The following is a 16,874-nucleotide window of genomic DNA, read 5'->3' on the forward strand; positions in this document are numbered from 1 at the left end:
GCTCCTTGTGCCGCCTTGGTGGTTTACATGAGCCACTGCGGTGATGTTGTCTGACTGAATCAGACAGGGTCTCCGCTTGACGTAGGGCGTTGTATATGGCCCTTAGTTCCAGGATGTTGATGTGAAGGCAAGTCTCTTAACTTGACCACAGACCTTGGAAATTTCTTCCCAGTGTGACTGCACCCCAACCTCGGAGGCTTACGTCCGTGGTCACCAGGACCCAATCCTGAATGCCGAATCTGCGGCCCTCGAGAAGGTGATCGCTCTGTAACCACCACAGGAGTGACACCCTGGCCCTGGGGGATAGGGTGATTAACCGATGCATCTGAAGATGTGATCCGAACCACTTTCCAGTAAGTCCCATTGAAAGGTCCTCGCATGGAACCTGCCGAAGGGAATGGCCTCGTATGATGCCACCATCTATCTGGCACGGACACCTGTTTTGGTTTTAATAGGTTCCTGACCAGTGTCATGAGTTCCTGAGCTTTCTCCATCGGGAGATAAACCCTTTTCTGGTCTGTGTCTAAAATCATGCCCAGGAAAGGCAGACGAGTCGTAGGAACCAACTGCGACTTTGGAATATTTAGAATCCAGCCGTGTTGCCGTAACACTTCCAGAGAAAGTGCTACACTGATCAGCAACTGCTCTCTCGATCTCGCTTTTATGAGGAGATCGTCCAAGTATGGGATAATTGTGACTCCTTGCTTTCTCAGGAGTACCATCATTTCCGCCATTACCTTGGTAAATATTCTCGGTGCCGTGGAGAGACCAAACGGCAACGTCTGAAATTGGTAATGACAATCCTGTACCACAAATCTGAGGTACGCCTGATGAGGTGGATAAATGGGGACATGAAGGTATACATCCTTTATGTCCAGAGACACCATAAAATCCCCCCCTTCCAGGCTTGCGATGACCACTCTCAGCGATTCCATCTTGAACTTGAACCTTTTCAGGTATATGTTCAGGGACCTTAAATTCAATATGGGTCTGACCGAACCGTCCGGTTTCGGGACTACAAACATAGTCGAATAATAGCCCCTTCCTTGTTGAAGGAGGGGAACCTTGACCACCACCTGTTGAAGATACAATTTGTGAATTGCAGTTAACACTATGTCCCTCTCGTGGGGGGAAGCTGGTAGGGCCGATTTGAGGTATCGGTGAGGGGGCATCTCCTCGAATTCCAGCTTGTATCCCTGAGACACAATCTCTATTGCCCAGGGATCCAACTGGGAGTGAACCCACTTGTGGCTGAAATTTCGAAGACGCGCCCCCCACCGGGCCTAGCTCCGCTTGTGGAGCCCCAGCGTCATGCGGTGGATTTTGTAGAGGCCGGGGAGGACTTCTGTTCCTGGGAACTAGCTGTGTTGTGCAGCTTCTTTCCTCTGCCCCTGCCTCTGGCAAGAAAGGACGCACCTCGGACTTTCTTGTTTTTCTGTGATCGAAAGGACTGCATTTGATAATACGGTGCTTTCTTAGGCTGTGAGGAAACATATGGCAAAAAATTTGACTTTGCAGCAGTAGCTGTGGAGACCAGGTCCGAGAGACCCTCCCCAAATAATTCCTCACCCTTGTAAGGTAAAACCTCCATATGCCTTTTTGAGTCGGCATCACCTGTCCATTGCCGAGTCCACAGGACCCTTCTGGCAGAAATTGACATAGCATTTATTCTAGAACCCAGTAGACTAATGTCTCTTTGAGCATCTCTCATATATAGGACAGCGTCTTTAATATGCCCCAGGGTCAATAATATAGTATCCTTGTCTAAGGTATCCAGTTCCTCAGACAGGGTGTCCGTCCATGCTGCTACAGCACTACACACCCAGGCCGACGCGATCGCCTGCCTCAGTAAGGTACCTGAATGTGAATAAATGGACTTCAGAGTACCCTCCTGTTTTCTATCCGCAGCATCTTTGAGGGTAGCCGTATCCTGTGACGGCAGGGCTACCTTCTTGGATAAGCGTGTTAATGCTTTGTCCACCCTAGGGGAGGATTCCCAGCATAACCTGTCCGTTGGCGGGAAAGGATACGCCACCAGAATCCTTTTGGAAATCTGCAGTTTTTTATCTGGAGATTCCCAAGCCTTTTGACATAACTCATTTAGCTCGTGTGAGGGGGGAAAGGTTACCTGCGGCTTCTTTTCCCCATACATACGTACCCTCCCATCAGGGACTGGGGTTTCCTCAGTGATGTGCAACACATCCTTAATTTGCTATAATCATATAACGGATGGATTTAGCCAATTTTGGCAGTAGTTTTGCATCATCGTAATCGACACTGGAGTCAGAATCCATGTCGGTATTTGTGTCAACAATTTGGGATAGTGGGCGCTTCTGAGACCCTGTCGGCCTCTGCGACATAGGATCAGGCATGGGTTGGGACCCTGACTGTCCTAAGGCTTCAGCTTTTTCTAACCTTTTATGTAAGGAATTAACATTATCATTTAAAACCTTCCACATATCCATCCAATCAGGTGTCGGCGCCGTCGGCGGAGACACCACATTCATTTGCTCCCGCTCTGCTTCCACATAGCCTTCCTCATCAGACATATCGAGACAAGCTTACCGACACACTACACACACAGGGAATGCCCTTTCTGAAGACAGTTCCCCCACAAGGCCCTTTGGAGAGACAGAGAGAGAGTATGCCAGCACACACCCCAGCGCTATATGTCCCAGGAATAACACAGTAACTTAATGTTAACCCAGTAGCTGCTGTTATATTGTGTTTTTGCGCCTAATTTATGTGCCCCCCCCTCTCTTTTTACCCTCTTCTACCGTGAATCTGCAGGGGAGAGCCTGGGGAGCTTCCTCTCAGCGGAGCTGTGGAGAAAAAATGGTGCTGGTGAGTGCTGAGGAAGAAGACCCGCCCCCTCGACGGCGGGCTTCTGTCCCACTTAAATATGCATTTTCTTGGCGGGGGCTCATACATATATACAGTGCCCAACTGTATATATGTGTACTTTTGCCAAAATGAGGTTCCAAATGCTGCCCAGGGCGCCCCCCTCTGCGCCCTGCACCCTTACAGTGACCGGAGTATGTGAGGTGTGTGGGAGCAATGGCGCACAGCTGCAGTGCTGTGCGTTACCTCAGAGAAGAACGGAGTCTTCTGCCGCCTATTTGAAGTCTTCTTTGCTTCTCATACTCACCCGGCTTCTGTCTTCCGGCTCTGCGAGCGGGACGGCGGCGCGGCTCTGGGATCGGACGGCGAGGGTGAGATCCTGCGTACGATCCCTCTGGAGCTAATGGTGTCCAGTAGCCTAAGAAGCAGGACCTAACTTCAGAGAGTAGGGCTGCTTCTCTCCCCTCTGTCCCACGATGCAAAATAAAAAACCTAACAAAAAAATTTCTCTCAGCAAGTTCAGGAGAGCTCACTAAAAAGCACCCAGCTCGTCCGGGCACAATATCAAACTGAGGTCTGGAGGAGGGGCATAGAGGGAGGAGCCAGTGCACACCAGAACCTAAATTCTTTCTTAAATTGCCCATGTCTCCTGCGGAGCCAGTCTATCCCCATGGTCCTTACGGAGTCCCCAGCATCCACTAGGACGTTAGAGAAATAACATTTTGCCGACTGCTCAGACTCTTCGTAAGAAAGCTAGCGACACCCATACGTTAACATGATGTGTATAATGACAAAGCGCCATAATACAATGTAAGCAAATCATTCTGACAAAAGACTTAACACACAGGACACTATTCAAATCAGTCCATAAAAGATGTAACTAATGTTTATGAGAGAAACGGTGTCACTTTCATAAGTATTAGCAACAAACGTCATTGAACAGTTTAAGTGGGCTCACATGAAAACAGCACTTATCGCTTATATTCCCATTCCTACAGTGCTATAACAGCATTTAACTTAAAAAGCTATTCGTCCAACACTCTTGTCCTAACTCTTACATAACCCATTCCTCCAGTACTGCTGTTCTAACTCATACATACCCCATTCCTCCAACACTCATCCTAGTCCTAACGCTTACATACCCTATTCCTCCAACACGCACTCTTGTTCTAACTTTTACATACCACATTCCTCCAGCACTGCTGTTCTAACTCTTACATACTTACCCATTCCTCCACCTTCGGATCTCCCTCTTCCATAAAGTTTTCTTTCCTCCACAGAATGTTTTGCTTGCCACACTCGTTTATCTTCCTTCTTGTTTTCACAGCAAAAAATATAATTATGGCAAATGCAATGACTATGAGGAACCCCAGCACAATTGCAATGGCCTAGGAGGAAAAATACATATATAGTTTAAGATTGTGTTAGCTAACTGTATGTTAATATATCAAGTCTTATTAAATACAATAGCATTGGTATAGTCTTTTATGATGCAAAGATCTATGGAGTGGGTAGGGAGCAAATTTAATTAAGTGTGTATTTACAAAAGTGAAGTCCCTGCACATAGTAAGCAAAATCTATCTAGCTAGAATTTGCTAGAATACTCCTGATGACAGCCAGAATCTGATGGGTTGCGACAGGTTACAAGCACCTCTAGTCTTATTGGACAGAGTGTTATATAAAGAAAAGTATTATTAATATTATTATTAACTCCACTTTTGGACACTGGCATTTTAGTAAACTTACACCTTACTTCAAAAAGTCAAATTACAAACCCTACAGGCATAGTAATAGATAAAATGCCTGGTTGCTAGTAAAAGGTGAACGCAAATTAAAGACAGGTAATAAAATAGAAGAGATCATGTGGAAATAAATGCATAAAACAAATGCATTCAATGCTGGATGAAAAAAAACAAAAGTCAGGTGTAAATAAAACATTGAAAACACCGAAACATAGCAAAATAAATATATGGTCTTGTTAAAAGTTTAGATTCTGCCAAATGTAAAAATTAATAAGTGGCAGTGTGAGTTTCATACTGCACACGGGGTAATTCAGAGTTGATTGCAGCAGCAAATTTGTTAGCAGTTGGGCAAAACCATGTCCACTGCAGGTGTGGCAGATATAACATTTGCAGAGATTTAGATTTGGGTGTTTTTTTTTTTTTATTTCTGTGCAGGGTAAATACTGGCTGCTTTATTTTTACACTGCAATTAGATTTCAGTTTGAACACACGCCACTCAAATCTAACTCTCTCTGCAAATGTTGTATCTGCCACACCTGCAGTGGACATGGGCCCTCATTCCGAGTTGATCGGTCGCAAGGCGAATTTAGCAGAGTTACACACGCTAAGCCGCCGCCTACTGGGAGTGAATCTTAGCTTCTTAAAATTGCGACCGATGTATTCGCAATATTGCGATTACTAACTACTTAGCAGTTTCTGAGTAGCTCCAGACTTACTCTGCCTGTGCGAGCAGTTCAGTGCTTGTCGTTCCTGGTTGACGTCACAAACACACCCAGCGTTCGCCCAGGCACTCCCACCGTTTCTCCGGCCACTCCTGCGTTTTTTCCGGAAACGGTAGCGTTTTCAGCCACACGCCCCTGAAACGCCGTGTTTCCGCCCAGTAACACCCATTTCCTGTCAATCACATTACGATCGCCGGAGCGAAGAAAAAGCCGTGAGTAAAAATACTTTCTTCATAGTAAAGTTACTTGGCGCAGTCGCAGTGCGAACATTGCGCATGCGTACTAAGCGGATTTTCACTGCGATGCGATGAAAAATACCGAGCGAACAACTCGGAATGAGGGCCATGGTTTTGCCCAACTGCTAACAAATTTGCTGCTGCAATCAACTCTGAATTACCCCCACACACATATAAGTGACGAGAACAGCAGCACAGATAGGCCAAAAGAGGGCTGTCAGAGGGCAGCCACAAAGTTAGCCAAACTCCTCCAATTATTACAGCTCTGCCTCTTCCTCCTGGATGGAAACAGTCATTAGCAGATAGTAAATCTAATCAATAACAGCTATTAGTGGAAGAGAAACTGTAAAAAAAAATAAAAAAAAAATTCAGTTTAAAACCATTAACAATGGTTTCTTTGCTATTGATGAGAACTCCCAGCAAGTAAACGGCCAGGTGGAAAACACAAGTACACTACAGGAATCATTTTCCATGTGTTGGCTATAAACAAAGATCTAGTAATCTATTATCATGCTGGTGGGATCAAAGTGCATATAGATTGTGGACATCTTGCTCAATAAAAGCAACAATAACGTATTGAGAGGGGAGCAGAGCAGAACCCCCATAAATTTATTTCAGCTCCTGCAGCATTTAATATCGCACTTTAAGAACAGACTTCTTAAGTCAGGATACAGTAATTACTCAGCTCCGGAAATACCATTAGTCAAACTCCCTAAAAGTACAAGTACAAAAGAAAAAACGGTCATGCAGATACCAAGATTTAAATTTCTTGCAGTGCCCAGCTGTATTTCTAATTACAGGTGAAACTCAGAAAATTAGAATATCGTGCAAAAGTTCATTTATTTCAGTAATTCAACTTAAAAGGTGAAATAAATAAATATATATGTATGTATGTATGTATGTATGTATGTATGTATGTATGTATGTATGGAGTCACGTCATCTGCTGGTGTTGGTCCACTGTACTTTATTAAGTCCAGAGCCAACGCAGCCGTCTACTAGGACATTTTAGAGCACTTCCTTCAGCAGACCAGTTTTATGGAGATGCAGACTTATTTTACAGCAGGACTTGGCACCTGCCCACACTGCCAAAAGTACCAAAAGCTGGTTCAAATGACCGTGGAATTACTGTGCTGGATTGGCCAGCAAACTCACCTGACCTGAACCCCATAGATAATCTATGGGGCATTGCCAAGAGAAAGATGAGAGACATGAGACCGAACAATGCAGAAGAGCTGAAGGCTGCTATTGAAGCATCCTGGTCTTCCATAACACCTCAGCAGTGCCACAGCCTGATAGAATCTAGAATCCATGCCACACTGCACTGAGGCAGTAATTCATGCAAAAGGGGCCCAAACCAAGTCCTGAGTACATATGCATGATTATACGAGATTTCTGTATTTAAAATCCTTTTTTCATCGATTTTATGTAATATTCTAATCATCTGATATTTTGGATTTGGAGTTATTTTAAACTGTAAGCCACAATCCTCAAAATTATAACAAATAAAGGCTTGAAATATCTCACTTTGCATGTAATGAGTCTATATAATATATTAGTTTCACCTTTTAAGTTGAATTACTGAAATAAATGAACTTTTGCATGATATTCTAATTTTCTGAGTTTCACCTGTAAGTTCTCACCTCTATGAGGTGGAAGGAATACCACAAACCGTTCTAACAGCACGTTGCAGCTATCACATGGATCTGGACTGAGGTGTCATAAAAACAACCAAATGCCGAACTATAAATATCCAATAAGTGCAAATCTTAGTTATTCGGCACACCTTAACAAAGTCAACATGACAATAGAAAGAATGTTATAGCCTTCACTTTCCTATGTAAAGCAGTATGACCACTATATAAGTTCTTCTGCTTAAGAAAAACAAAAAACAGTTGTCTACTATAATAAAAAAAAAATAAGGAAATAAGTGAAAAAGGAAACATGCAAAGTATAGTAAGACAAAGATTCAGTTATTTAAAACCACTCCCAAGAATTTTGGATGTTTAAATATCAACAAGAAGTAGTGTGCTTACCTCTTGCGGTTCCACCACACAGTAGTGGTAGAGATACTGATTCACAAACATCCCAGTGGTTACAGGCGTATAGAACTGGTTACATATAGATACAATCTGTGTGTAGAAGGCAGATCCTGATGCTTGAGCTACTGGGTTGACCCCTATCGTATAAACGATTGTAGCAATGAAGATCAAGCCTCCCATAATTGCACTGCAAATGATGACAATAAGGTAGAATCTTCTGGTTGTGGAAGACTGGGTCTTTGTTACGGTCATTACAAAGAGCACCATACCACAAATAAAGCAAATTGCAGCCATTGCAAGAATAAAGCCTTTGGCAGCTCGTGGATCAGTGTAATTCCCTCCGTAAGCAAAGCCCATGCCCATCTGAGATCCTCCAAAACCATAGCCATTGTACGCGCCAGAGGAATACCCAGAATACCCAGAGCTTCCTCCAAAGCCGTAGCCCATAGATTGCCCTGTAATATCTAAGTCCCAGGGTAAGGTGGAAGCCACACAGGCAAAGATTCCGACACACATGACAACAATAAGGATTGCCATGATCCGGATGATGCCAGGAGGAGAAGTCCATTTGTAGAAGTGTTGGATCTCATCTTCTGGATAGTAGGAGTAAGCGGGCTGTGAGCGCAGCTCTCCTCCATACATATCTCGGCTGGGGGCATAGTTGGAGGGTTTGCTGAAATAAAGATAAAAAAGGGGGGTTTAGAACAGCAGAAAAAGCTTCAGTCCTCAGTGAACCCTAACTGTCCATTTCACAGATCTCCTCAGTATCACAAGTGAAATCATCTGCATCACTTGTGGATCTTTCAAAATGTTACAGCGAGTAATGACTACACCTGTGCACCAAACAATCTGGAAAACATGCACTGTTAACAGGCCCCTGAGGACTGGAAAAGGTGAATACTAAAAATGGATATTGAAACCTACAGTGATACGATATTAATTGATCAGTTTCTACTAGTATTGTAAATAATAAGAATTTACTCACCGGTAATTATATTTCTCGTAGTCCGTAGTGGATGCTGGGAACTCCGTAAGGACCATGGGGAATAGCGGGCTCCGAAGGAGACTGGGCACATCTAAGAAAGAATTAGGACTACCTGGTGTGCACTGGCTCCTCCCTCTATGCCCCTCCTCCAGACCTCAGTTAGGAAACTGTGCCCGGAAGAGCTGACACAATAAGGAAAGGATTTGGAATCCCGGGTAAGACTCATACCAGCCACACCAATCACACCTTACAACTCGTGATACTATACCCAGTTAACAGTATGAATAACCACTGAGCCTCTCAACAGATGGCTCCAAACAATAACCCTTTAGTTAAGCAATAACTATATACAGGTATTGCAGACAATCCGCACTTGGGATGGGCGCCCAGCATCCACTACAGACTACGAGAAATAGAATTACCGGTGAGTAAATTCTTATTTTCTCTGACGTCCTAGTGGATGCTGGGAACTCCGTAAGGACCATGGGGATTATACCAAAGCTCCCAAACAGGCGGGAGAGTGCGGATGACTCTGCAGCACCGAATGAGCAAACTCAAGGTCCTCCTCAGCCAGGGTATCAAACTTGTAGAATTTTGCAAATGTGTTTGAACCCGACCAAGTAGCAGCTCGGAAAAGTTGTAAAGCCGAGACCCCTCGGGCAGCCGCCCAAGAAGAGCCCACCTTCCTCGTGGAATGGGCTCACTGATTTAGGATGCGGCAGTCCAGCCGCAGAATGTGCAAGCTGAATCGTGCTACAGATCCAGCGAGCAATAGTATGCTTTGAAGCAGGAGCACCCAGCTTGTTGGGTGCATACAGGATCAATAGCGAGTCAGTTTCCCTGAATCAAGCTGTCCTGGAAAATAGATTTCCAGGGCCTTGACTACGTCCAGCAACTTGGAATCCTCCAAGTCCCGAGTAGCCGCAGGCACCACAATAGGTTGGTTCAAATTAAAAGCTGATACCACCTTAGCAAGGAATTGGGAACGAGTCCTCAATTCCGCCCTATCCATATGAAAAATCAGATAAGGGCTTTTACATGACAAAGCCGCCAATTCTGACACACGCCTGGCCGAAGCCAAAGCCAACAGCATGACCACTTTCCACGTGAGATATTTTAGCTCCACGGTTTTAAGTGGCTCAAACCAATGCGACTTTAGGAAATCCAACACTACGTTGAGATCCCAAGGTGCCACTGGAGGCACAAAAAGGGGCTGAATATGCAGCACTCCCTTAACAAAAGTCTGAACTTCAGGCAGTGAAGCCAGTTCTTTTTGGAAGAAAATTGACAGAGCCGAAATCTGGACCTTAATGGAACCCAATTTGAGGCCCATAGTCACCCCTGACTGTAGGAAGTGCAGAAATCGACCCAGCTGAAATTCCTCCGTTTGGGCCTTCCTGGCCTCACACCACGCAACATATTTTCGCCATATGCGGTGATAATGTTTTGCGGTCACATCCTTCCTAGCTTTAATCAGCGTAGGGATGACTTCCGCCAGAATGCCCTTTTCCTTCAGGATCCGGTGTTCAACCGCCATGCCGTCAAACGCAGTCGCGGTAAGTCATGGAACAGACAGGGCCCCTGCTGCAGCAGGTCCTGTCTGAGCGGCAGAGGCCATGGGTCCTCTGAGATTATTTCTTGAAGTTCTGGGTACCAAGCTCTTCTTGGCCAATCCGGAACAATGATTATAGTTCTTACTCTTCTCCTTCTTATCATCCTCAGTACCTTGGGTATGAGAGGAAGAGGAGGGAACACATAACCAACTGGTACACCCACGGTGTCACTAGAGCGTCCACAGCTATCGCCTGAGGGTCCCTTGACCTGGCGCAATATCTTTTTAGATTTTTATTGAGGCGGGACGCCATCCTGTCCACCTGTGGTCGTTCCCACCGGTGTACAATCAGCTTGAAGACTTCTGGATGAAGTCCCCACTCCCCCGGGTGGAAGTCGTGTCTGCTGAGGAAGACTGCCTCCCAGTTTTCCACTCCCGGAATGCACACTGCTGACAGTGCTATCACGTGATTCTCCGCCCATCGAAGAATCCTTTTGGCTTCTGCCATTGCTATCCTGCTTCTTGTACCGCCCTGTCGATTTACATGGGCGACAGCCGTGATGTTGTCTGACTGAATCAGCACCGGTTGTTTTTGAAGCAGGGATTCTGTTTGACTCAGGGCATTGTAAATGACCCGTAGTTCCAGAATATTTATATGCAAGGAAGTTTTTGTCCTTGGACGTTTTCTTCCCTGAGTGACTGCCCCCCCACCCTCGGAGGCTTGCATTCGTGGTCACCAGGACCCAGTCCTGTATGCCGAATCTGCGGCCTTCACGAAGATGAGCACTCTGCAGCCACCACAGCAGAGACACCCTGGCCCTTGGTGACAGGGTGATCCACCGATGCATCTGAAGATGCGATTCGGACCACTTGTCCAATAGATCCCACTGGAAGATCCTCGCATGGAACCTGCCAAAGGGAAACGCTTCGTAAGAGCTACCATCTTTCCCAGGATTCACGTGCAGTGATGCATCGACACCTGTTTTGGTTGCAGGAGGTTCCTGACCAGAGATGATAATTCCTGGGCCTTCTCCTCCGGGAGAAAAACCTTCTTCTGTTCTGTGTCCAGAATCATACCCCGGAACAGCAGACGCGTCGCGGGAATCAGCTGCGACTTTAGGATATTCAGGATCCAGCCGTGCTGATGCAGCACTTCCTGAGATAGTGCTACGCTGACTAGCAACTGCTCTTTGGACCACGCCTTTATCAGGAGATCGTCCAAGTACGGGATAATTATAACTCCCTTCTTTCTAAAGAGTATCATCATTTTGGCCATTACCTTGGTAAATACCCTCGGTGCCGTGGACAGACCAAACGGCAACGTCTGGCATTGGTAATGACAGTCCTGTACCACAAACCTGAGGTACTCCTGGTGAGGTGGGTACATGGGGACACCCTCTTCCAGGCTTGTAATAACCGCCCTGAGCGATTCCATCTTGAACTTGAACTTCCTTATATAAGTGTTCAAGAAATTTAAATTTAGGATGGGTCTCACCGAACCATCTGGTTTCGGTACCACAACATTGTGGAATAGTAACCCCGCCCCTGTTGAAGGGGGGGTACCTTGATTATCACCTGCTGGAAGTACAGCTTGTGAATAGCGTCCAGTACTACCTCCCATTCTTAGGGAGCAGCCGGCAGGGCAGATTTGAGGTAACGGCGAGGGGGAGTGGCCTCCAACTCCAGCTTGTATCCCTGAGATACCACTTGTAGAACCCAGGGATCTACCTGTGAGCGAACCCACTGGTCGCTGAAGTTCCGGAGACGCGCCCCCACCGCACCTGGCTCCGCCTGTGGAGCTCCAGCGTCATGCGGTGGACTTAGAGGAAGCGGGGGGAGTATTTTGGTTCCAGGGAACTGGCTGTCTGGTGCAGCTTTTTCCCTCTTCCCCTGCCTCTGGGCAGAAAGGAAGCGCCTCTGACCCGCTTGCCTTTTTGTGGCCGAAAGGACTGTACCTGATAATACGGTGCTTTCTTAGGCTGTGAGGAAACCTGAGGTAAAAATGTCGACTTCCCAGCTGTTGCTGTGGATACTAGGTCCGCGAGACCATCCCCAAACAATTCCTCACTCTTATAAGGCAAAACCTCCATGTGCCTTCACCTGTCCACTGCCGAGTCCATAATACTCTTCTGGCAGAAATGGACATTGCATTAATTTTAGATGCCAGCCGGCAGATATCCCTCTGTGCATCTCTCATATATAAGACCACGTCTTTAAAATGCTCTATGGTTAGCAAAATAGTATCCCTGTCTAATCTCAATATTATCTGACAGGGTATCGGACCAAGCTGCTGCAGCACTACACACTGAAGCAATTGCAGGTCTCAGTATAATACCTGAGTGTGTATATACAGACTTCAGGATAGCCTCCTGCTTCTATCAGCAGGCTCCTTTAAGGGGGACGTATCCTGAGACGGCAGTGCCACCTTTTTTGACAAGCGTGTGAGCGCCTTATCCACCCTAGGGGATGTCTCCCAACGTAACCTGTCCTTTGGCGGGAAAGGGTACGCCATCAGTAACTTTTTAGAAATCACTATTTTCTTATCGGGGAAACCCCACGCTTCTTCACACACTTTATTCAATTCATCTGATGGGGGAAAAACCACTGGATGCTTTTTCTCCCCAATATATAATACCCTTTTTTGTGGTAACTGGGTTAATGTCAGAAATGTGCAACACATTTTTCATTGCCGTAATCATACAACGGATGGCCCTTGTGGATTTTACATTTGTCTCATCGTCGTCTACACTGGAGTCAGACTCCGTGTCGACATCTGTGTCTGCCATCTGAGGTAGCGGGCGTTTTTCAGCCCCTGATGGCCTTTGAGACGCCTGGGCAGGCACGGGCTGAGAAGCCGGCTGTCCCACTGCTGTACGTCATCTAGCCTTTTATGTAAAGGAGTTGACACTGTCGGTTAAAACCTTCCACATATCCACCCACTCTGGTGTCGACCCCGCAGGGGGTGACATCACACTTATCGGCACCTGCTCCGCCTCCATATAATCTTCATCATCAATCATGTCGACACAGCCGTACCGACACACGCACACACACACAGGGAATGCTCTGACTGAGGACAGGACCCCACAAAGTCCTTTGGGGAGACAGAGAGAGAGTATGCCAGCACACACCACAGCGCTATATATCACAGGGAGTAACACTTTTGTACTGAGTGATTTCTCCCTATAGCAGCTTTTTTACACAGTTTTTTGCGCCTAAATTTTGTGGCCCCACTCTCTTTTTAACCCTTGATGCCTGGATACTGCAGGGGAGAGCCTGGGGAGCCGTCTTCCAGCGGAGCTGTGAAGAAAATGGCGCCGGTGTGCTGAGGTAGATAGCCCCGCCCCCTTTCTCGGCTGACTTCTCCCGCTTTTATATGTGTTGTATGGCGGGGGATTATGCACATATACAGTGTTATACACTGTATTATGTGCTTTTAGCCATGGTAAGGTACTCTAATTGCTGCCCAGGGCGCCCCCCCCCAGCTCCCTGCACCCATCAGTGACCGGAGTGTGTGGTGTGCAGAGGGAGCAATGGCGCACAGCTGCAGTGCTGTGCGCTACCTTAATGAAGACAGGAGTCTTCAGCCGCCGATTTTTCCACTTCTCTTCGTTCTTCTGGCTCTGCGAGGGGGACGGCGGCGCGGCTCTGGGACCGGACGACCGAGGCTGGGCCTGTGTTCGATCCCTCTGGAGCTAATGGTGTCCAGTAGCCTAAGAAGCCCAAGCTAGCTGCAAGCATGTAGGTTCGCTTCTCTCCCCTCTGTCCCACGAAGCAGTGAGTCTGTTGCCAGCAGATCTCACTGAACATAAAAAACCTAACAAATACTTTCTTTTTCTAGAAGCTCAGGAGAGCCCCTAGTGTGCAACCAGCTCGGCCGGGCACAGAATTCTAACTGAGGTCTGGAGGAGGGGCATAGAGGGAGGAGCCAGTGCACACCAGGTAGTCCTAATTCTTTCTTAGATGTGCCCAGTCTCCTTCGGAGCCAGCTATTCCCCATGGTCCTTACGGAGTTCCCAGCATCCACTAGGACATCATAGAAAAACAGATTTTGGCAATAAGGCTTCAGCACTGTCTATATTTTCTCTATGTCAATCAGATCAACCCCCTGCCCTAATCGTGTACACACAGATGCAGCTATTGTGCGGGATGGTCCAATATTTGGGAGAATGCAGCCTCTTCACGTGCAAGAAGCTCTTTGGAGACTACTGGCTGGATTCAATTATGTGCCCTACACACTGGGCGACAGCAGCAATTTGGGCGATGATCTATCTCGATATCGTCCAAATTGGCTTGCATTGGAAAACAATGGACGACCGCGGGGCTGCGCATCGTTCGTGCATACACCCTGAGCGATCTGAACGAAAACGTTCATATCGCACTGCAACATCACCCAGTGTGTAGGGCGCATTAGATGTGGTAATTTACCACACCAGGGAAAGGGTGGTAGCCTTGGGCATTAACGCCCTGTGTTATTCAACTACAGCTACTTAACCTCATACGCTATATCACAGAAACCACAATAAGGTCTTAAATCTATGAATTAGCCCGTTCAAGTCACCCGAGATCTGGGCATTTAACGCAAGTTTCTGTTAAAGACTCCCTCAAACTCAAACAAAAATCTGCGTTAAGTGCAGCCTGTGGGCTGATCGAGGACTCCAATAGAATAGCCCCGGCAATTCAATTAGCCTGCTGTAATTATATGTGGGTAATTGAATATGGCCCTATGTACTAAATTACTACACCAGGCAAAATTAATGCCAAAGAAAAGCTTACTTTGAAGATTTTCTTTTTTGCAATACACGACTTATACTGTACTAGAACCATCTAAAGTGGTTTCCTTAACTCTGAGAAATGTGTAGCTAATTAATGGAAATTACTTTATGACTACTGTAAATATTTAGTGCATCAGCAATATCGCCAGGTATTTTATAGCTAATGAAAAATGGTGTTTGCCAGGTTCTTTAATAGGATTACTGACAGGTTTACTGTACATAAAGTATAATAAAATATACCCCTATGATCACCAAGTCTTTCCCTTTTTTAGTTCTGACCAGCTCCTGAAATTTTGACATATCAATTTGTGAAAGTTGTCAGCAGCTTTTATACTATAGTTGATACAGGTCTTTCCCAGAAACAAAATGCAAAGTTCCACTTTTAAGTAATTTTTCTATAACCTCATTTAGAATTCCCAGTGTCCCTCTATCTAACAGAATAGGTTCATAAATAAATAATCCGACAACTGTAACATGTTGTGTTTTCCATGAGATGTAAAACAATGGATTGTAATTAGAAACCTTTGAATGGAGCTCTCTATATGTAGCAAACATGGCGCTCTGATGTCCTTTTATTATGTTACTACATTGCAACTTGTGTGGGTAGCATAAAAAAAAAAAAAAAAAAGAAGAGGATTTTAATACCTGCCGGTAAATTCTTTTCTCGTAGTCCATTAGGGATATTGGGGGAAACTAGTACGATGGGGTATAGACGGGGTCCAAAGTAGCCAGTGCACTTTACATTTTCTTCACTGGGTGTGCTGGCTCCTCCCCTCTATGTCCCCTCCCACAGGCAGTTCTAGGTAAAAAAAAAAAAAAACGTGCCCGAAGGAGAAAGGACATATACGAGAGAAGGAATATGAGAACAAAGGGTGGCGAGATTTATACATCAGCACACCACAACCATAGAACAACCAGCAATGGCTGGTAACAAGGGGTGTAGCATGGTATGCCGGCAGCCGGGATCCCAGGGGCCAGCATACCGGCGCCGGGATCCCGACCATGGGCATACCGACAGCTGGGCGAGCGCAAATGAGCCCCTTACGGGCTCGCTGTGCTCGCCACGCTGTGGGCATGGTGGTGCGCAGCACTATTTATTCTCCCTCCAAAAGGGTTGTGGACCCCCAAAAGGGAAAATAGTTGTCAGTATGCCAGGTGTCGGGATTCCAGCGCCAGTATACTGAGCGCCGGGATCCCAACAGCCGGCATACTGAATACCACCCAGTAACAAAAACAGCCACAGCTGAACAGGTAACTAGAGAACAAGAACCTGCAGAAAAGTCCACGCACTGAGGCGGGCGCCCAATATCCCTTATGGACTACGAGAAAAGGATTTACCGGTAGGTATTAAAATCCTATTTTCTCTAGCATCCATAAGGGATATTGGGGGAAACTAGTAAGATGGGGACGTCACAAAGCTTTCAGAATGGGTGGGAATGTGCGGAGACTGCTTCAGTACCGCCTGCCCAAACTGGGTAACCTCTTTGGCCAGAGTATCAAATTTGTAGAACTTACTTTATTTATTTATTTATTAACAGTTTCTTATATAGCGCAGCAAATTCCGTTGCGCTTTACAATTTGAAATAACAATAACAAACTGGGTGATAACAGTCATAGAGGTAGGAAGGCCCTGCTCGCAAGCTTACAATCTATAGAAGTGTTCTTCCCCGACCAGGTAGCAGCTCGGCATAGTTGCAAGGCAGAGACTCCACGGGCAGCCGCCCAAGAAGACCCCACTGATCTAGTAGAGTGGGCCTTTAGAGACTTAGGAACAGGTAAGGCTGCTGACACAGTCTTGTTAGATAGTAAGCCTAATCCAAAGAGCAATGGACTGCTTTGAAGCATGGCAACCCTTCTTCTGCGCATCATAGAGCACGAACAAGGAATCAGTCTTTCTGACCCGAGCTGTACGCTTGACATATACTGTGTCTTCGAAGCCCACACAGCATCCAATGGCTCCGGCGGAGCAGAAGCGTCAGA

The 16,874-nt window shown here is 46.2% G+C and overlaps 1 protein-coding gene across 2 annotated transcripts in view; it reads right to left on the bottom strand.

The window, feature by feature from the left end:
* The window catches only part of OCLN (occludin), a 134,462-nt gene that overhangs the window by 52,694 nt on the left and 64,894 nt on the right, over positions 1 to 16,874 (bottom strand). For both annotated transcript variants that reach the window (XM_063963896.1, XM_063963895.1), the window contains exons 3-4: positions 7,577 to 8,255; positions 4,068 to 4,229 (exon numbers count right to left, since the gene is read on the bottom strand). In XM_063963896.1, the coding sequence (XP_063819966.1) occupies positions 4,068 to 4,229; positions 7,577 to 8,255 (841 nt within the window). The remainder of the gene's footprint in view (positions 1 to 4,067; positions 4,230 to 7,576; positions 8,256 to 16,874) is intronic.

This window comes from Pseudophryne corroboree, chromosome 1 (genome assembly GCF_028390025.1).
Source record: "Pseudophryne corroboree isolate aPseCor3 chromosome 1, aPseCor3.hap2, whole genome shotgun sequence".
NCBI classification, from domain to species: Eukaryota; Metazoa; Chordata; class Amphibia; order Anura; family Myobatrachidae; genus Pseudophryne; species Pseudophryne corroboree.